Source organism: Dermacentor silvarum, chromosome 6 (assembly GCF_013339745.2).
Source record: "Dermacentor silvarum isolate Dsil-2018 chromosome 6, BIME_Dsil_1.4, whole genome shotgun sequence".
NCBI lineage: Eukaryota > Metazoa > Arthropoda > Arachnida > Ixodida > Ixodidae > Dermacentor > Dermacentor silvarum.
Window position 1 is genome coordinate 176248171 of NC_051159.1, and position 21207 is coordinate 176269377.

At 46.5% G+C, this 21207-nt stretch overlaps 1 protein-coding gene across 19 annotated transcripts in view; it reads right to left on the bottom strand.

Annotated features, from left to right (window-relative positions):
* LOC119456438 (cytoplasmic dynein 1 intermediate chain 2) overlaps window positions 1-21207 on the bottom strand; it is a 68487-nt gene that overhangs the window by 13833 nt on the left and 33447 nt on the right. For all 19 annotated transcript variants that reach the window (XM_037718225.2, XM_037718226.2, XM_049669861.1 and 16 more), the window contains 6 exons: window positions 20576-20675; window positions 15467-15592; window positions 12638-12784; window positions 10179-10292; window positions 4730-4850; window positions 445-605 (listed from right to left, as the gene is read on the bottom strand). In XM_037718225.2, the coding sequence (XP_037574153.1) occupies window positions 445-605; window positions 4730-4850; window positions 10179-10292; window positions 12638-12784; window positions 15467-15592; window positions 20576-20675 (769 nt within the window). The remainder of the gene's footprint in view (window positions 1-444; window positions 606-4729; window positions 4851-10178; window positions 10293-12637; window positions 12785-15466; window positions 15593-20575; window positions 20676-21207) is intronic.

The following is a 21207-nucleotide window of genomic DNA, read 5'->3' on the forward strand; positions in this document are numbered from 1 at the left end:
CAAAACTTCTCAAAATTTATTAATAAATTCATGGGGTAGGTTGTGTTTGAATATGAACAATGCTTCGAAGTACACCGATAAAAAACTCGAACTTTCATCTGAATCAGGATATGAAGTGGATAACAGAGTTAATTTTTCACCTTAAGTAATAAACTAATAATCTGATGTTGATGTAAATCAACCTAGGACTCCTGTGTTTGTCTCTATAAAAAACTGGAGCCAAATCACACAGCAGATCTGCCATTATTTTTGGTGCAATTTGGTAACCATGAACAAAAATCTGTTTTGCTATAGGCAAGATAGTACCAGAAGCTGTGTTTTAGTTTTTGTCACACAAGGAGAGCGCCGGATAAAATAAACATGACCAACAATAGTTTACATTTTCTTTGTTTGATGCTATTCAAATGTATAAAACCACACAGGGGATGGTGCAGGGTAACAGACCTTCAGGCTCCAGAGCTTGACAGTCCAGTCGAAGGAAGATGTGAGAAAGAGGTGCGACAGGTCCACTTGGCTCTGGCAGCCATGTGAGTGCACTGCTGTCACGGGACCTTGATGGCCTTCAAATGCCTCCAGGATGCCTGCTTTGGTGCCGTGCCGACATGCTGCATTTTTTTTTACATGTAGTACAGTGAAATATAACAGCTACAAACATAAAATAAGACATACATGCAAAAGACAAGCACAGTTCACCAATACTAGATCATTTTTAAATCTTCCGGGCAATGTATATAGTCTGCAAAAACATTTTTTTTTCTTGTTTTATACCTGCAGGTTATGGGGAAAAAAGCTGCCACAACCAAGTTCTAAATCTCTCGCTCTCTTTTTATTGCGGGGCACAGAGCAAGTGACAGCTGTTTGGCACTCAAGTATTCCTCAATACTATCCCACCCCTTCCTGTAAGAATGACCTCGTATACTCTTCCATATGTAAATACATTTGAACCTCGTTATAATGATATGGGATATAACGAACTAAATGCAATTCCCCTTGAAATCACCATAGAGATACATGTATTCAAAACCTCGTTTTAACAATGTATAATATTGTTCTGCCAATGAATATAACAACTAGATTCATCTCTGAAACCAAAATACCAACTGTTGCGTACCAAGCATATCACTTTCTGCCAAATTCTGCATTCATTCGGCTCGGCAGTTAAAAATTCCAGCGTCGAATACAACGTCGAGCAACATTGGCCGTTCTCGCCGCCCCGTGTAGCCACGTGCACGCTGGCCACACACACCAGCACTTCGTTCTTATCTTATCGCACCTCTCTCTGGCTACGGCACGTAGTTGGCGAAGTTAGGCACACACTCCGAGATCGCAATCTTTGAGGCCACGCCTTGCTGTGCCGGGCCACATATCGATGATGATGATTGCGCACACCGTGTTAAAACCAGTGACCCCAGTTCGCTCTCTCACTGCGGTGCGCCGTGCTGTGCTGGCGCAGTTAGATGTGAGCTCCGAGATCGTGTGAAACTGGCATGAGCCGGTCAAGTCAAGCCATCGCACTCACACAGTGGAGCCGCGGGGCCATGAGAAAGTGGCGGATGAAATAGTTTTGCTTTCAAGAGCCGAATGTGTCCGCATATACGTTTGCGTTTCTGGCCAAGCTCTATTGGCTTCGACAGGTTTGTGAAATCTTATGAAAGTGAAACTATGTCCTAAAGTCACGAAGGTCGCTCCAGAATACCGCCCCAGCTGCGTACTTAGTCGGCGCGCCGTGTTGTGTGCCATGTGCTGCTTGAAAACGACGGACTTCGTTCACATAACAGCGTGCTAGCTGTTCCCTTCGACTGCGTCGCTGTTTTGCCAGTTTCACAACAATATGAGCGAGCCATGTGGAAACAGGAAGCGAAAGACCATCACATTGGAACATAAGGATGCTATCATAATGGCTGTTGCTTCAGGGTGCTAAAAAGTCGGCTGTTGAACACACCGGAGAATCTTTTGCTGTTGTTTTATTGAATTTTCATCGCACACGTGGCCGCGTAGCAGTTTGGTGGGCTGCAGAGCCATAGTCTTTTTTGCATGTTCAAAGTTGTGCATACCATTGGGCCTATACTAAAGTAAAGGGCAATAGTAGATATAATGAAATAACTTTGGCTTACACTTCCACTTCATTATAACGAGGTTCGAGTGTAACTGTCATTGTTGATATAGCTATCACACCTCAGCTGTCCTCTTGAACACTGGCTGCAAAGACCACAACTATAACTGTTGCTCACATGTAGTTATCTCAAATTATCCTTCCTTGTGACACCTTACATCTATCTTGGCTCTTTTTGCCACCTGGATCTTGCGTGTGCCATCAGAGTACCTTCCTTCACTTCCACTTAGCGTTACTGGCTGTACTGCAGTTTTGTAAAAACGTTTTGTTCTGGTGGCTGCTGCACTATGCCTCCGAAATGTCATTCAAATTCTTCCGTCCCGCCTGGCTACTCCTGCTGCTGCTGAAGGCACTCTTAGATGTGCCACTTCCATCCAGCACTGAACCAATATAATTCAATATGAGCTGTATGCTTGACTGTTGTGACTGATCGTGGCTCTTTACCACATACCCTAGTTTGATTCTGCCGATCCACAGAACAGATCATTCAGTGTTCCAACTCCACTGTCCGCATATTATCCTCCCTTTTCACATAGGCCAACATCATCGTTTGAAGTGTAAAAAAATCTCTCTCTCTCTCTCCTTCTCTTTTTGGCGATGCACTGCATGCCAGGCCCTTGTCATTAAGGCATACAAACATTACATGCAGGCTCTGTACTGGGATGATGGATGGCAGGGTGGCTGCTCACATATGCTTACTGGTGTCGTCGTGCAGACAGACGCATGCAAATAACAATGCCTGTTGACACAAGACAGAGGATCAAGAGAAAATGGGGACTTGAGATCAACGCTGGTCGAACAAAAGTCTTGTTGGAGGCAACATTCGACAAGGGGACTTGTCTTTGTCAGGTATTTGGCTTGACAAAGGCAAGTCCCTTTGTAAAAACGTTGGCTCCAGAGACATCCATTGTTCAACAACTGTTGATGCTTGCCTCAGGCACGCTACCATATCATCGCTTGTTATGCAACTCTGGCGCATGTGTGAAGTACGACAGGACATTGTTAAATCAAAACCGCAATGAGAAATTACTTCTTGGAACCACAGTCAGAAATACATGGTTGCTAATGGGGTTGAGATTAGGGAAATGAAAAGAATTCACAAATTTCATTATATAGAGGTTGCTGCGAAGCTCACTACATTACAGTAAAAAAAAAAAAAACATTTTGGCATTGACAAATAACATGCTTATCCTTGTTTTTCTTTAAAGAGCAATTCATACAACGAATGCCATTAATGAAACATACATCTGATTTCATAGAATACCCCTCTCAGTTTGCTAAGCTTATGCTGGTTTTAATGTTCATGAACACAATGGCACTCTGTTTTTTGACGACAGTACCCAGAGTGATAGAAGAGCCCTTCAAGGGCAACTGTGGCAATTATTTTAATATGTCAGGTTTTGAATTTCTGGTGGTTTTGAATCTCTCTCTGCATCCTCTCTTGTGTAAGATAGTTCAATCTTCAGATAGAATGCAGATATAATTTTCTGCATAAAGTTGAAGGTGTGGCTTCAGACAGCAGTGGACAAGCAGGCACACATCATGAATAATACAATTAGTAGTGATAGCTTGGCTAATGTGTTCAATTACAACTTCTAAAAGGTCCTACGTTGCACTGCTCTTTTTGGTGAGAAAGATAAAACGAAAAGACTATGCCACGGAGGTTAGAGAGCCACCGGAATGCTTGTCAGCAGATATGCAGGACAGAGCAGCTCATGGCAATAAGTGCCCTGCACCGATTTTGGAGGATAGATTTGCAAGCACCAGCACTGTTACTCCTACATTGACATCACAAATGGCAATCACATGGTGGCTAGTATAAACATTTTGAAGGCGCAAGTCGAGAGAGTATGCACCCCAATCTTTAAAGGACACTAAAAAGACACAATCAGTTAAGATTGATAAAACATTATTTGAAAACTAAATTTTTAAGAATTTTGCAGTAATAGGTTGACTGCTAGAAGAGATAGCCACCGCGGTCTCATTTGCAGTTGTTGAAGCAATCAGTAGTTTCGTTCTTAGTGCGTGCACCAGCCGCATGCCTTTCGAATCGCAAGGTCATCATCCATGATCTCGTAGACTGCGGCCATGGTTTCGTCCGCCGCATTTGCGGCAAAAGGTGCTTCGTTTGGCTTCGTGCAAAGCTATCGAGGATGAAAAACACCAGCTACATCGTCATGGACAGACAATCTTGTTGGCGACCAGCTCACTGGTGAAAAAATAACCGGGATGTGCGCACGGTATCGAAAAGCGTATCTCAGATGAAGGCGCACGCCGCAGCCCCGCTGCGAAAGAAGTTACAAGACGTTCACCGCTGCGAGAGTCAATCAGTCACACGATGAGGAGAATTGCACCTTCCACACTGTTTTTGTGCAAAATAGGAACAAGCGTGTTGACGTAGTCAGCATTCATTTGTTTTCTTGATACCCTCAATAATTAGACATTTGGTTAATTTGGACATTTCTACCAGTCCCGTGAAATCCAAATTAACGAGGTTTTACTGTAGCACAAATTTCATGGATATATATTTAAGTTAAATATATAGCTGGAGTTCCAGCAATTATAGCTGGAGTTCCAGCACAGCAATTCCAGACACAAAACAGCAAGTGTTAGTACCTGTATAGACGGCACCTTCCTCACTTCCTACGATGAAGTTGTTGCAGTCACCCATGGGGAATGAGAGGGAGGTGACCGCAATGGCACGTGACTGCTTCTGCTGTGTCAGATCCAGCACGTCCTACAATAAAAAGAAAGCAAAAAATCCAGATTGCCAGCAGCTGTGCACTTAAACCCCATGGTAGTAAAGGCAAAGGCTTGGCAGGTTTTAAGTAATAAGCATGCCAAGATCAAGTCACCTAGTAAAATAGGTTGAGCACACCTACTCATGAGTACACTAGCATAGCGAAATGCTGGCTCGGGCTAGTTGGTAATCGAAGAAACTTAAATATTTACCGCACAATAGGACAAAATGGCAAATGAGTTCTGCGAAAGTCCACAAGGTGGAGGAAAGTACATAAAAAAGGAAAAGTTGTCATCCACCTGAAATGTAGCATGAAGCTACAGTGTAGACTGCTTATAATGTAAGTCGCCGGAGTCGCGAATATCCGCACTATAAGCGGTACCGCACTATAACCAAAGCAACAATTTTCAAGGCCCGCACATATGCAAAACATGTGCACCGAGCCGCTACGCGTATGAGACAGTCAAGGAATGCGGCTAGAACGTGTGCATTCAATTTACAGTCGAATCTCGTTAATTCGAACCAAATCACGCGGCGGCGCCTCCGACCGGCATTGTTCCGGCACCGCCATAGAGTAAAAGCTTAGGAGAGACCCCTCAATGTTGCGCGCGGAAAAAAAAAAAAAAAAAAGACGAAAATTTCACCCTCTCTCAATTGGCAAGGTCGCCGATTTTGCGTTGCGCCGGAACAAGCGTGTACGTGCCGACGTCTCAGCCACGCTACCGTAGCCACGCGTAAAAAATGGCAGTGAACCCTTCTTTCTCCTTTATGCTTCCTCTACTTTCTAGTCACGTGTTGACCTTGCACGCTGCGGCTACGGCGCAGAGGCAAGCAGCGGCGCTGTCCCAGGCCGGCCAACGAAACTGCCCCACGCCGGCAAACGCCCGCTTCCCGATAGCGGCAGAAAACGAAACTTCGGGGAGCTGGCGCCGGGCCGGTGGGCGCGCACAGTGACAGTCGAAAGTGAGGAAGCTACGAGGGAGGGCGAGGGGAGCCACCGAAGCGGCGGAGTTGCAGAGGCAAAATCCGCTTCCCTGCCGCCCTCCTCCCTCACATTCTACGGTCTCCGCGTGCGCCCTTCGCCGTGATGTGCCGCCGCCGCCCGCTCCCTGAAGTTTCGTTTACTGCCGTTATCGTGAAGCGAGCGTTGGCCGGCGTTGGCAGTTTCGTGGCACTCGCTCGCTATGCGCGCCGTGATATTTCACAACTCGCACTCAAGGTTCTGGTTTCAGCCTCACTGGCTCTTCGTTCGCACCACGTGCCCTTCTCCTCCACTTCGTCTCTCTTCCTCGAGCACTCCTTGGGGTGCCCGTTTGAGGGGAGGGGAGCGTTCGCCGTCTCCGCTGACTTCCGTACTCCCAGGCAGCCGCACTGTAACCGGTATTTCGTTTCCCGCAACTGTACTATAAGCGATACGTGTATACATGGAGTGCTATGGGAAAATTAAGTGGAGTCTGAAAAGACCGCACTATAAGCGGTTACATTATAAGTGGTCTATACTGTATAAAGGAAACCAATACAAGAAACTCATAGGCTGCTGCCGACGCAGCAAACACTGTTTTGGTTTCGTATCCAATTGTACCGTGAAGGCAATTTCAGACCCATTTTTCTCCGAAAAAAGGTGCACATTAGATTCGGGTGAATACGGTACTAAACCTGCACTTTGATACCAGAAATGTGTGTTAGGTAACTGCCACTGAGAATGAGAGGAAGTGAGCTGACTTGAGTGAGTCTGGATGTGAATGTGAGCAAGTGCTACAGAGTGCAAGTGTGTATGCACCGTATTTGCTCGAATCTAGGCCGACTCCGATGCTAAGCCGACCCCCCACCAACAGTCCGCAGCAAGAAGGGGGGGAAAAAAGCAAGAAGGGGAAAAAAAAAAAGACTTGCTTTGAATGTAGGCCGAACACAAAAGCGAGGACCGGGTTCACAATATGAAAACAGCATTTATTGAATACGAACATGCCGAGCTCATTGTAAGTCATCATCGCTACTAGGCTTGTCGCTATCTTCCTTATACAGTATAGACCACTTATAACATAACCGCTTATAGTGCAGGACCGGATATAATACGGTCTTTTCAGACTCCCGTTAATTTTCCCATATCACTTTATGTATACGTGTATCGCTTATAGTGCAGTTGCGGGACACGAAATACCGGTTACAGTGTGGCAGCCTGGAAGTTCGGCAGTCAACCTAGACGGCAAATGCTCCCCCTCAAGCCACAAATACCGTATTTACTCGAATCTAACGCGCACTTTTTTTCCGATAAAACAGGTCCAAAAATTGCGTGTGCGTTAGAATCGAGTAGAACCCTAAATCTGCATTACCATATAGCCGTCGGCATTTCAAAATGGCCGCCCCGAATGCGCGTCGAGCCTAGGTACCGTGGCTTCCTCAATGTGCTGCAGTACACGTGCTTAGGCAACAGTTTACTGTCTGTCTTCACATTCTCTGCGTCTGCTCTATCAGCATGAAGTACCGAGTTCGTCATGAGGCCGCATTTAAAAGGAAAGTGATCATGTGTACAAAGATGGACGGAAATCGGGCCACATCACCGGCATTCGGAGAATCCGAAACTTGCGTTCGGGACTGGCGCAAACAGAAGGAGAGGATTTTCGCCAGCAAAGCAATGCGGAACAGTTTCAGTGGACCGAAGCAGGACGTATTCTGCGACGATCCACTTCGGCGATACGGTCGCCTTGGTCCTATCTTGAAAGCAATCTGCGACAGAGAAAGTCAGCTGCGCGCCGTGTTTTCGCCGCTTATAGGTCGCGTTGAAGCGAGAGGCATGATAGCACAAAGGTCAATTTGCTTGCCGTGCTTCGTCACTCGAGCGTTTTGACAGTTCGTTTCCGTGGTCAACGAGCGAGATGTGTTCATGTTTGCTTGTGTGCGCGTGACACCGTGCTTGTTAATTTATTCAGTAAGCAAATACAGAACCTAGAATAGGTTCTGTATTTGCTTACTGCTTAAGAAATACAGAACCACCGCCTTGCAGGCGCCGCCGCTCCAGCTGGCCCACCGCCAGCTCCCCGAAGTTTCGTTTTCTGCCGTTATCGGGAAGCGGGCTTTTGCCGGCGTGGGCAGTATCGTTGGCCGGCCTGGGACAGCGCCGCTGCTTCCCTCTGCGCCTAGCCGCAGCGTGCAAGGTCAACAGGTGACTAGAAAGTAGAGGAAGCATAAAGGAGAAAGAAGGGTTCACTGCCATTTTCTACGTGTGGCTGAGACGTAGGTGCGTACGCATGTTCCGGCGCAACGCAGAATCGGCGACCTTGCAATTTGAGAGAGGGCAAAATTTACGCCATGTTTTTTGTTGTTGTTTTGTTTTGTTCGCGCGTGACATTGACGGGTCTCTCCTAAGCTTTTACTCTATGGCGGTGCCAGAGCAATACCGGTCGGAGGCGCCGCCGCATGATTTGGTTCGAATTAACGAGATTCGAGTGTAAATTGAATGCACACGTTCCAGCCGCATTCCTCGACTGTCGCATACGCGTGGTGGCTCGGTGCACATGTTTTGCATATGTGCGGGCCTTGAAAATTGTTCCTTTGGTTATAGTGCGGTACCGCTTATAGTGCGGATATTCGCGACTCCAGCGACTTACGTTATAAGCGGTCTACACTGTAGTTGTTTGGTTATAGTGCGGTACCGCTTATAGTGCGAATATTCGCAACTCCGGCGACTTACAGTATAAGCGATCTACACTGTACATAGCTGCCATTTTCAAACAGTGCACTATATTCAGTACCATCAAGCGCATTAGATATGCTGCACTTTTTTGAAGGAGCGCACGATCAAAGTTCCTGGGTAAATGTCATCCTCCTTGCGGTGCACGCAAAAAGCTTCTCCCGTTGCCCCCTCCAACGACGGACGTTTTTCTCATCAATGCCGAAGTCCCACCCGGCTTGAACGTTTGACGATGCCTCTGCGGCTTGCACAACTGTTAGTTAGAAAGCGGCACTATAGTGGCATCGCCTGTTTGGTGCCATTACGATAATGCCACGCCGCGCGCCAATGCTGCACCATATCGATACGACACAGGTCAAAATGGCAACGTCGCTAGTACACTTCGGTTGGCTACTGGTGCTGCTAGTAGCGGCTGCGATACTGACTTTTCTAGATGGCGCTAACTATGCACCATATTTATCAGTTTCAGTTAAAAACTGTCGCGTTTTTCAAAATCCTCGAATCTAAGCTAACCCTAGAGTTTTGTATATGATTATTTGAAAAAAAAAAAAAAACTTTCGGCCTAGATTCGAATAAATACGGTGTGTGTCTTGCAGGGCTCCTGGCCAATGTGTAGCGTCTGTCCATGGCAACCTGTGCTAAGTGCAGTGCGTCTGATAATGTAGTTATGATGCATTTACCTTTCAAATAGTGACAGCTGCAAACCGAAGAATGATTTGTCTTTCACAGGGTTAACCAATGCTTAGATGAAGCAATTTACTCAAGAACCTCGCACCATTGCCAACACAGATGACAATTTCGAATGTACAATATGAGCATGGGAGGAAATGTTTAGAAGAAATAGGTTAGAGATTCACCTGAAACAAAATAGATAATAGTCGATTTTCATTAATTCGACCTTGACGGGACTGAAGAATGACTTATCTGGCGTCAAATTAAAGAACAGATCCTAATACACCGCTGCTTCATTTGGCAGTATTTACTTGATTATAACATGAATGTGCACCCAAATTTTGTGTTCCTAGTAGAAAATTAATGTAGAGATGACATTAGAGATTCTACACAAAGTGAAATCTAACGCACACCTGACATTTTTAACGAAAAAAATCTAGCATGATTCTGGCAATCAGAAAAAGATGAAACTACTGTTGCACTGATGTTATTGTTTATTTTCAGAAACTGGAAATCTATTTAAATGTAACGTCCATCATTGCCACTCTCGAACAACACTTTATCGCTGCCTGTGGACCACCACTTGTCATTTTTCGTACAGTCCATTGTGTGTTCGATATTCTGCACTTATCGAACAACTCCGCAACAACTGAAAATGGCAAAACAACTTCGCTAGTTCATCCTGTTACACATTCAACTCTCCGGAATGTTGAAAACATGCGATGAGACTTTGTTAGAGTCGGCTCGGCATGCAAATTATCATAACTTTTTAATAAGCTTTTGTAATCAAAGACTGACAGAGGTGTGCGTTGTCACCATCCTACGTGAGACCTTCTGGCCATCTTGTTAAGACAGTGGTATTCATGCCCACGTGATATTCTATAAAGTATTCAGGACTGTTGTTGTGGGCTGTGAATAAGTGAGGGATTTTGCAGGCATATAATCACTGTACAAAGTCCACTGACCTGCGGCGCTGACAGCATGTCAAGGCTCCAGGTACAGAACTTGCCATCTGTGGATACGCTGACCAGGTTGTGGGCATTCTGCGTACCGACTACTTGGACGCAGTAGACGGGGTGCTGCAAACAGAATTACAGCCAATGACCATTCCACCACTGCCACAACATTGTGTTGAGGCCAGCAAGCAAAAAGAAGAAGACAAGCAACAGTGGGAAAGTTTTGAACTGCATTTCCTTCAGTTACACCATCAAGTGCAGCCACCTGTACCGAATGCCGCATAAATAGAAGCTAGAGTTACACCATCAAGTGCAGCCACCTGTACCGAATGCCGCATAAATAGAAGCTCGAGGGGTACACAATTTATCCGACTAAACCACTGGCTCGTTCACGTTTTTTCCCATGAGTAGCATTTTGCAGTGCGTCCAGTCCCATTAGCAGGCTTTACTTCCCTTTTTCATCCACAACTATCCAAAGTGGGTGATGCCACTAAAAAATGTTGATTCTGCTGCAACAAAATGACGGCGCCATCTGTGAGGGCTACTGCAAACACACGGTGTTCACTATAGCTGTGACAGATGGCGGCACTGTGCCACTGCAGCAGAATGACATGTTTTGAGTGGTGCTACACCAGACAAAACCGACTTCAGATTTTTTCTGGATGAAACAGATAAGCAATGCCCAACCCATAAAAAAAAGTTTTAAACTGAACCCACTGCAGAATGCTACTTCTGCACAAAATTTGAGTATGCAAAAGCCAGCAGGTTTGCTGCAAGTGTTGCGCACACCTGGAATCGCTTTTCATGCAATACTTGGTACAGCTTGGACCACTTATAACGTAACCATTTATAGTGCAGAACTGGCTACAATGCAGCCTTTTCTGACTCCAGTTTACCCTCCCATAGCACTCCATGCATACGCATACCGCTTACAGTGCGGCCGCGTGAGACAAAATACCGGTTATAATGCGGCTTCCGTGGGAAAATCTTGCCGACAAGGGCGGCAGCGAGCACGCTTCTCAACAAGGTACGTGCTCCCGACCGGCGTATGCATTATTCAATGCAATCAAACTCTCGTTAATTCGGACTTATTTGGCTGCACATCGGTTAATTCGGACTACTTTTGGAGCTCAAGAGCAAGAACGGTGCTAGCGTCCAACCGAAACGGAGCGGTGGTGTCCGCATTGCCACAGCCATCAGTTGAAATCATACGTGAATGACAGCAACGCTGGAACGATTCGAGCCTATTTGTGTCTTTAAAGCCACTATTCTTGCGTTTACCGCTGCGCATAACACCGCGTTGGCCGCGGGCTTCCGTAACTGCGTAGTCGTCATCCACGATCGCGTTGATAGCGGCCGCAGTTTTCTCCACAACAGTTGCAACGAACAGTAGTTTCATTTTTACTCGGTACGCGCGTTGGCCGCATGCCTAAAAAACTGCGTAGCACCGCAAAGTCGCCGCTCATAATTGCGTAGACAACGGTCACGTTTTTTTCCGCAGCAGTTGTGGCAAACAGTTGTTTCGTTTTGACTCGGAGCAAAGCTGCTGAGCTTGAAGAGCCCCGATTACATCGCGATTGTTTTCACCAGCTCACTGGCAAAAATGTAATTGCAATGCGCGCACGAAAGTACAAAGCGTGTCTACATGCTTGGTCTACATGTTTTGCATACGTGCAGGGCTTGAAAATCGTTGTTTGGTAATAGTGCGGTACCGCTTATAGTGCAGATATTAGCAACTCTGGCGACTTAGCTTATAAGCGGTCTACACTGTAATTCATTTCACAACAGTTCTACAGCATAGCTTTAAATTTTGAGGCAGACTGTTGAATCAACTAAATTTGACAACCATGTTACACATAATGAGGTATTTATCATGTACAGTGGAATCTCTATACGATCTTCATGGGAACCAGAAAATAAAGCGTATCACCCGAAAATCGTATAATCCCGTTATTCAACCAAATCGTATTATCGGGAAAAGAAAAAGAAACGTATTATCCCGAAAAATGTATTACGCAGAATTGTATCAACGAGATTCCACTGTATTTTGAACACTTAGTATGGTGCACATTTGCTTTTCCTAGACAGTTTATTCCTCTTCATTTGAATTTTAAATGCTTGTAAATAACCTTCCTTTATTTCCCCTACCCTCTATAATGCCGTATTCCCGAGATTATTATAAATAAATAATGTATATTATGCAAGTGATTGCACTGATATGAGTAGGATAAATGAAATATACGTGTGATAGTGAGCAGAAGAAAAGGCAGAGCTAGGTTTCTGTCGTTTGGCACCAGACTTGCCATTGTTTTCATATATGCAGTGTTCTAATATTTGTGATGTACTCTGATTCGGTCCTTCAATTCATTCCTCCAGTTATGAAACTTCTTGCACAGCATGCTTGTACTGGTTTGCTCATTAGGTGTTCCCAGGGGATCATGTTCCAATGGGCTGCAGGCAATACTTACTGTGTGTGCGGCGGCCGAAAGAGGACTCCGTTGAACGGGCGTTCGCCGGTTATTCCGGTTGTCCCAAAGCGCAATCTGGCCAGAGTAGGTGCCTCCAATGATGAGGTTCGGGTGGAACTTGGCAAAGCATGCTGACACCACTGCAGACTGCAAAGTGGAAAGATGTGAAGTACAGTCGCCATCAGACTTAACCCGAGCAATGGAGATGCATATCTGCAATTAGATGCAATTAAAAAACATGGGCTCCCAAATGCTTTGGAGGCGCATTAAGCTAGCACATTCAAGTCACCTAACCAAATATCGCCAGCACCATCCGCAAAAAAAGCTTAACGGCACTGAAATCTGTTTGGGTTAAATATGACGAAGGCTGTACATTACTTAAACCAGGCACTAAAGCGCTGATCATCCATGGCTTACAAAGCCCCTCACCAGGCCACATAGCAAATTTTGGTGATATGTAGGCTGAAAGTTGTTACGTGCCTTCTAGGGAGTGTTCGACCGCAAGGATTTTTTAAACTGGTTCATTATTTTTATTTATTTTTATTTATTCAATACTGCCAACCTTGTATAGGTCCAAGCAGGGTGGGTAAAAAGGTAAACAAAGCAAATACAAAGTTAATAAAGTTTCAAAACATCAAACTGTGGCAAAAGGCAATAAAAAATCGTTCAATTCGGTTACAGTGCGAGGAAAAAATTAAAACTTGAATAAATCTGTTCATGCAAAATACGGTGTCAGTGAAGTAGGATGATGGTGGCGAGTATGCCTTGATGTAGAAAACGATAGATAGGGTGATGGATTGTTTACTAGGTCCCGATTCCACAGCAAGAAAAAAAATTGTAAACGTAAAGCTTTCCTTCTTTGTTCGAGACATTGAATGCCATTAGCCTGCATTATTTCAGAGGGTGAGTCATATGGGGAAAGTTTTGAGTAAATAAACCTTACAGCCATCCTCTGTACCTTTTTGAGACGGGTTTAGTAAATGGGTCCCAAACCACGCATGCATATTCAAGTTTCAGTCTAATTATTGAATTGCACGCACATAATTTTACACTTGGGGGTGAATTTTTAAGCTTATGTCTTAAAAATATAATTTACAGAACGCACAAGAGCAAATATTATTTATATGTAAATTCCAAGATAAAGTATTGGCAAGTGTAACACCTAAGTACTTGTATTTAGTCTCTTCCCGCAGTGGCGCCGAACCTATCGCGTACGTAAAAGAGAACGGAGCTTTTTGGCAAGAGAAGCGAAGAAAGACGGTTTTATCAGTATATTAAGCTACATATTCCATGTTTCACACCATTAAAAAATGTTAGCAAGGGCGGTGTTAAGATGGTTGTGATCGTTAGTTGAAGTGATTTCTTGAAAAGATAGAAAAAGATAGCTGAGATAGAAATATTTCAGTGCCGCGAACCCATGATTTCAGGAGGTGAGCGTCACCACCAATATAATACTCTCTCTACTGGCCCCCGTCTAGCCTCCGCAAGCGAAATTCCTTCCCTGCGTTCTCCGACACCGGAGCTGGAGGATCGTGTGACGCATACGTTGCGGGCCCTGCCTTTTTTTTTGCTGTGCGGAGCACATCTGCTGAAGGTCACGCGCGCAAGCTGTTGCGTTTGTCTCGTTTCGCACAGCGCACAATTTTGTGCGCTGATCACGTGCTGGAACACGGTAGAAAGTGACAGTTTTGCTCCTTGCACGCGCGACTGCACGATGTGGGAACAAGCAGACAAAACGGAAGTATATCTCTCTTGCTACGGTTCAAAGTAAAACAAGGACACGCAGACATACGGTTTGTATATTTTATTATTTCTCTAAACTTTAATTCGTCTATTGAAGCAACAGTTAAATAACTGCTGTTGCCTTGAATAATTCTGGAAGTCACGTGGTCACAACACTGCCTTGTACATAGGCGCACTTGCGCGATAGACGTCGACTCTCCGAGTGGGAGTGCAGCATCCGCGAGGAGAGCAAACAGCGTTAAGTTTGAAATTTAAGCTCTTTTCACGGCATGTAGCGGTCTAATACTTTGCAGGCACAATCGCTAAAGTGCACTGATGGCACTGCGCTTGTCAGCTTGAAATGACCAGACATGATGAGGGGCCCTTTAAGTGTATCCCTCAGAACAAAAATGTCACTTCAATGACTAAGCCCACGAGAGTACACAAATTTATGGGATATAGAAAATGTAGGAAATTTTAAAAAGGCAGAATGATTGGTTGATGGGCATTGTCTGAAAGAAACACAGTGGCTATGAGAGAAATCACAGTGGAGGGCTCTGGGTTGATTGCCGTATTTTTTCATGTATAACACACGCTCCCAATTACAACAGCCCAGAAAAAAGAAATCTGCGCCTATAACATGTGAAAACAGCTGCATACAGGGTATGGCAGGGCTGGGGCTGTATTCTGAAATGTTCCACTTTGGCGCTAGTTCGCCTTTCGCCTTTAGGCATGCGCTGATTGGCTGGTCGAGCAAAACCAGAAAATAAATTGCGCCACCTAGTAGTTCTGGTGCACGTCATTTTGATGTCACGGTGTCATTGGGTGCTCCCGACAAATATTGAATAAACAAACACGCCTGTGTCGTACTGCGGCCGATACATTCGAAAACAACACACCTGAGCCGCTCTGCATTTGTACGGCTCTCTCTCTCGTGTGTTGCAAAGCGTTCGAATGCGTGTGTTGGTAGTGCATGCTGACATCACGGGTAAGTGGCCGGTTGATTTACTGAATGTGACTATTGCCTAGGCATATCGCCTAAATGGAATGTTTCAGAATACGGCCCCGGTATATCGACAAGAATTCGTGAATGTGACACATACACACCTGACAGTGGAAGATATACTCAGGTGTGGTTTTCTTGAATTTCATGTTCCATACAAGGCAGACACCATCAGGGTCATTTGGAGAGTCGTAGTTGTTCCCATACGATGCCACCAGAAGCTCCGGGAACTGCAGAGTATTAATCTCGGTTACCACTTCATAGATGTCAATTAACCTTGCATGTTTCAGGAGAACTTGTGCCCATGCAGCATAATTTTAATGGCCAAATTCAAACAAGAGTGTTTATTAAAGTAATGTAATTCATTCAGCATTTTTGAAGAATGCCATGACGTAGAGGGGTCATAGTTATCAGTATGAAACCTGTCTTGAAATCGTGCTCTTAAGCTTAATTTCTGATTTTGATATTTCATCCATTTACAAATACATATTAAGAAATGAATTATATATTAAAAAAAGATTATATAAAAAAATGAAACATTCTTCAGAGCTAGAAAAATCTCCCACCCCCGCTCTTTATGGCTGTACTTTTGTAATCATGGCACTACCTTAATAATGTACAGGAAATAGGACATATTAATTTTTACAGACCATTATACTGAAAAACTTAATGAAGCTTGTACCTTATTTTCTTGGTTAAAGTTCGAATTAATGCCATACCTCACAGCTAAATGTGTTGGCTAAACAGAAAAGTGCCACCTGCAAATATAGGATACCTATAAAATCTGAATATTGATCGAAATACAGCTAAACATCAATATAACAAACTCCAATATAACAAAATTCTCGATATAACGAAGTATTTAACTATTCATAGCTTCTTGTCCCTAGAACACCACGCATTTAAAACCTCAATACGTATAACAAAGTGTGTTCATACACAATTTCAATTTCAACGAGATTTCACCGACGCCGCGAAGGAATACCGGGACAATAAATGGAAATATCGCCAAATGGTTGAATTTATGGGAATCCTCGGGTCCCATAACCGCCGCACGGGCAGCGAACGTCGCGTCAAGCGCATGCGTGCCAGGGAGAGTTGGGAGAGGGGAAACTTTCCTTCCACGGGCGGCGCGCGGGAATCGCAAGCGCTATCAGCGCCACCGGGTGGGTCACGTGAGATCCCGCTGATATCGCCCGGGGTCTCTTTGGTCTCCAGCAAGCGGCGACGGCGGAAGGCTCCGCCGTCGCTCCCGTATTCCCGCACGTGGTTAGTCAACCGCGTTCTTGCCGCGGCAAACGCCCCCCCCCCCCCCCTGTATTCCCAAGTTGGTAAGTCGGAAGCCCTTCTTTACCTAGTGTATTATTCTCTTCGAGGGAACCCTCAGCGATGTCAGCCATAGCTAGCTGGCCTGCTCGAAGTGTTAGTTGCAGTCGTAATAAATGCTTTCCGAGTGTACACGTGGTTGTCGTCTTTTGTTTCCTCGAGCTTGTACCGGACCGCGGTTGATGCGCAGGCATGCGCCAACCGTGGGGCTCGGTGTGTCGAGGCAGAGGGCCGTTGGCATCCCCCCATATCCCGACATTTTGGCGTTCCCAACGTGGGGCAAGCTCTTGGAAAACGGGATGACGATCTGTCCGGACCAGCGTTAGGCCTCAGCCGAAGGCGTGATTGCTAGCTAGATCTGTGTGTGCTTTCTTGAGGGCGAGTTAACGCTGCCCCAGTGTCGCCGAACTCGTGTAGACGCTGAGATTTGCAGCAAGTTTTCTTTTAAGAGTACGCCCGAAGCGAGTGAGTGCAGCAGCCGGCGCGGTGGTCGATTTTCCCCTGTACATATGTAAATAACCTCCTTTCTGTATCTTTGGCTCTGGGAGCCGGGCGCCGGAAACGCTGGCTAGGACGTCAGCGGGGTGCAGTCCCAGGAGTCTTCTCGGAAGCTGCGGGTTGAGCAGCGAGCGGGGACCACTTAGCTAGGCCTGCATCTCCTCGCGGCGGCTCATTGGAACCCTTTATGGGTCTTTTGTGGCATTGGTATCCGTCATGGACGCGAGCCTAAGGCTCTGCGGAGCTGCCGGTCGTATGTTCGAAGACGACCATGCCGTGACATTTAGCGGGTGCAACCGGATTCGCTAGTTCTACTATACTCGCCCGAGCGGAGAAACCTTGTTCGAAATAGAAAGCTTATTTTGTTCAGATGAACTCAATATTTTGCGGGCGGAATAACAAATCTCGGGGGACCAGAGAGCGCTTTGTTCATACGAGCATCGCCCACGTTCGCGCTGTATCGGACCAGAAAAATTCGGTCGAAGCGAATAACTTCATTCAAACGAACTGGATTGTTTTTTTTTTCTCGTTGCCGCATAAAGCTATGCGGTAGACGGGTGGTTCAGCATCGTGTCAGACGGCCGACGCTGTGGCGGGCTCTACTGCCTTAATTCTAAGTGTTTGTGGAGTGCATTTGAGCGACTTTGCAGAACGAGTGCAGCCGCCTCGACTTGCTATTGCTGCCATGGTCCACATCCCTGCCTGCTGTCTCGGCCCCTCCCTGTTCGCGGCCCGATGTAGCAGCACATGGCAGCCACGAGGAGGGAGGCCTACCATCATACTCCCACGAGGGTGCGTCGGTGCGAGGTTCATCGTGCCGGCGCGCGCGCCGCTTCAAGAAAGTCCTGACCCGCTGTTCCCGGGTGGACATTGCGGCGCGCATCTTGAGGGCAAGCCATCTTCAGCCCCCGTCATCGTCAACCACTGCGACGGCTGCCACATGTGGGCGGCCGCCACACAGGACAGTGCTGCCTATCAACGTGGATTCGGACATTTCCTGCCGGAGTTTACCATCGCATCTGCCCGGATACTTTGTCAATGCCGTCGTTCAGCGATTTCTCCGCCGTAGGGCAATATTTAAGGGTGGAGGGATGTGGGAATCCTCGGGTCCCATAACCGCCGCACGGGCAGCGAACGTCGCGTCAAGCGCATGCGTGCCAGGGAGAGTTGGGAGAGGGGAAACTTTCCTTCCACGGGCGGCGCGCGGGAATCGCAAGCGCTATCAGCGCCACCGGGTGGGTCACGTGAGATCCCGCTGATATCGCCCGGGGTCTCTTTGGGTCTCCAGCAAGCGGCGACGGCGGAAGGCTCCGCTATCGCTCCCGTATTCCCGCACGTGGTTAGTCAACCGCGTCCTTGCCGCGGCAAACGCCGCCCCCCCCCCCCGTATTCCCAAGTTGGTAAGTCGGAAGCCCTTCTTTACCTAGTGTATTATTCTCTTCGAGGGAACCCTCAGCGATGTCAGCCATAGCTAGCTGGCCTGCTCGAAGTGTTAGTTGCAGTCGTAATAAATGCTTTCCGAGTGTACACGTGGTTGTCGTCTTTTGTTTCCTCGAGCTTGTACCGGACCGCGGTTGATGCGCAGGCATGCGCCAACCGTGGGGCTCGGTGTGTCGAGGCCACGGAGAAAGAATAACAGGAGGCGAAACTCGGGGCCGGCGCCAGCGCGAGCACTGGTCGTGATAATGTCACGCTGGGAGAGGAGGAGACGTGCTGGCGGTGAACGTCGGCGCAGCGCCCCTTGCGGTGACGGAAGGAACTACTTCCCTCGCGGTCGCAGCGGCGCGCGTGTGGCCGCGGTAGCCGCGGTCTCCGACGGCGCCCGGCGTCGTCTGCTACTGTCGGATACCGCCCAAAACGTTTTGCTCCAGCGCGGTTTGCAATCCGGGGATAGAAGACCTGTAGACCGTGTTAGTTGGATATTTTTATAGATTATTATTTAGGATCACATGCTATTTATGTGGCAATAAGACCAAGAAACATGAAAGATCAGACGTTCTGCGATAGTAGCCAAGGCGGCGCACTGGCATCAAGCCGTCGCGTGTGAGCAGACGACAAGAGCCAACGGAGGCGTTGCAAGAGCGCGCTCGCCGCGCCACGGATCCGCGGCATCACTTCGACAAACTATCACGTGACCATACGTTATGCGTCCGGCATTCTGTAGGGGGCGCTGTCACGACGTCCGCGCCGCATGGTACGTCCTGTGCTCCTGTGTGACATTATGACGACGCGGGAAGGAGCCGAGTTGCGCCTCCTGTATTCTTTCTCCGTGGTCGAGGCAGAGGGCCGTTGGCATCCCCCCATATCCCGACAAATTACAAGTGGATGCTTGTAAACGCACCTCTTAAATCGATCACCGTGAACAACGACGACAGCCAAAGCAGAGCAGCGTCATGTTCTGTATGAAGTTCAAGTGCGATAAGATCCTATCGCGCCCTGTGCATGCTTTGGGTGCAAATGAAAGCTTGCGAGGGTGGACAGAGAAGGATGGTGGCTTGCTGAGTGCTGTCTCCTCCACAAGCAAGAGGAAAGGGGGGGAATGTAGCAAGCTTGTGGCAATGCAGTCAAGTGCGCGACGAGGAGGAGGGTGGGGAAGGGGCACGTTGGCCCGTCTCATTTTCTAGTGCGGCGGTGCAACACCTCTGAGCTCATATGCACAGCCTGTGCGCCGTTTGAGATAATCTGCAGCATGGCCAAAGAGTGGGCGTGCCAAGATGGCATGGCATCATGTGCGCAGCCTCACCGTGCACTTAGTACTAGAGGTTGCGTAATCTCAATGATGAAGTGAGAGGCAGAAGCAGCATTTGCTCCCTACTGCCGGCACTTTTTATGCACTACTGCAGGCGACACTATCAGCCACGGGGGCGAAGTGGACACAAAAGCGTGCCTGGCTTCGCTTTGTACTGCCCAAGTGAAGACATCATCGACACGGCATGAAACCTTATCTTTCGTCACCGAGTATTAAATTCAACAAAATGAATTTTATCACTTAAGTTAGCTTTTTTCTATTGCTCAATAATTTGTAAAATATATCAGCCCCTTCTGTGTAATAAAGATAAATCGGCGACTGTACTTATTTAGCATAAAAGGTAGAATTTCAATGCAATGAAATTTCGATGTAATGAAGGAAAATGCCAATTTTACCAATTTTGTTATATTGAGGTTTAACTGTATTTTAATTGTATTGTGAAGGTTTACTTGGGAATACCCAAGAAACACAACACAAAATGTTGTGCAGTAGTCTGAAATGTAGCAGCCAATATCTTCAACATTTTAAATTTACTGCAATAAGAAAATAAAAAGTGAACACATCACAGATGCAGACAAAGTTTGCTTTAGGCAGTGACAAAACAAATCAAGGCACAAAAGAGAGCCATGGCAAAGAGCACCTGTGAAGACCAGTCAAAGCTGGTGACAATCCTGTTCTTGGACCACCGATCATCTGCGAACACCCTGTTCAGGGACAGCTTGATGCCACTCTTGTCATCACTGGGCAAACAGAGAGACGAGGAGCACTGACATTAATCTCTCAAGTGCAACACGGAGCTTACAAGCTCTAGCCATAACCGTCAAAGATGATGCTCTGCGTGCTCATTTGTGTCTATGCCATTCAATGCCAATGGTACAAGACAAATTGCACACTTTTGGAACTATAGGCAAAATATTGCCTGACCTCCACTCAGTAAATGACGACGACAGTTGACAGATCTTACGATCTTAAGCTATGTTCCCAATTTTTCTGTTATTATTTACTGCTTATAATGGGTAAATGAAATAATCAGGCCATTTCTCTACAAGGGCATTACATAATCGGTGCAAATGCACAAAAGCTGGCCGCAACGTTTTCAGGCAACTCATACAGGTGGTCCCCATAATGCAACCCAAATACTAATTCATATGCACACATTGATCAGTGTGCAGTAATCATCCCACTATCACTTTTTGAGAATACCTGCATCGCAGGCATTAGATAGCAGAGAAGCACATGCACTGAAATCACATAGAACATGCTTCTGCGATT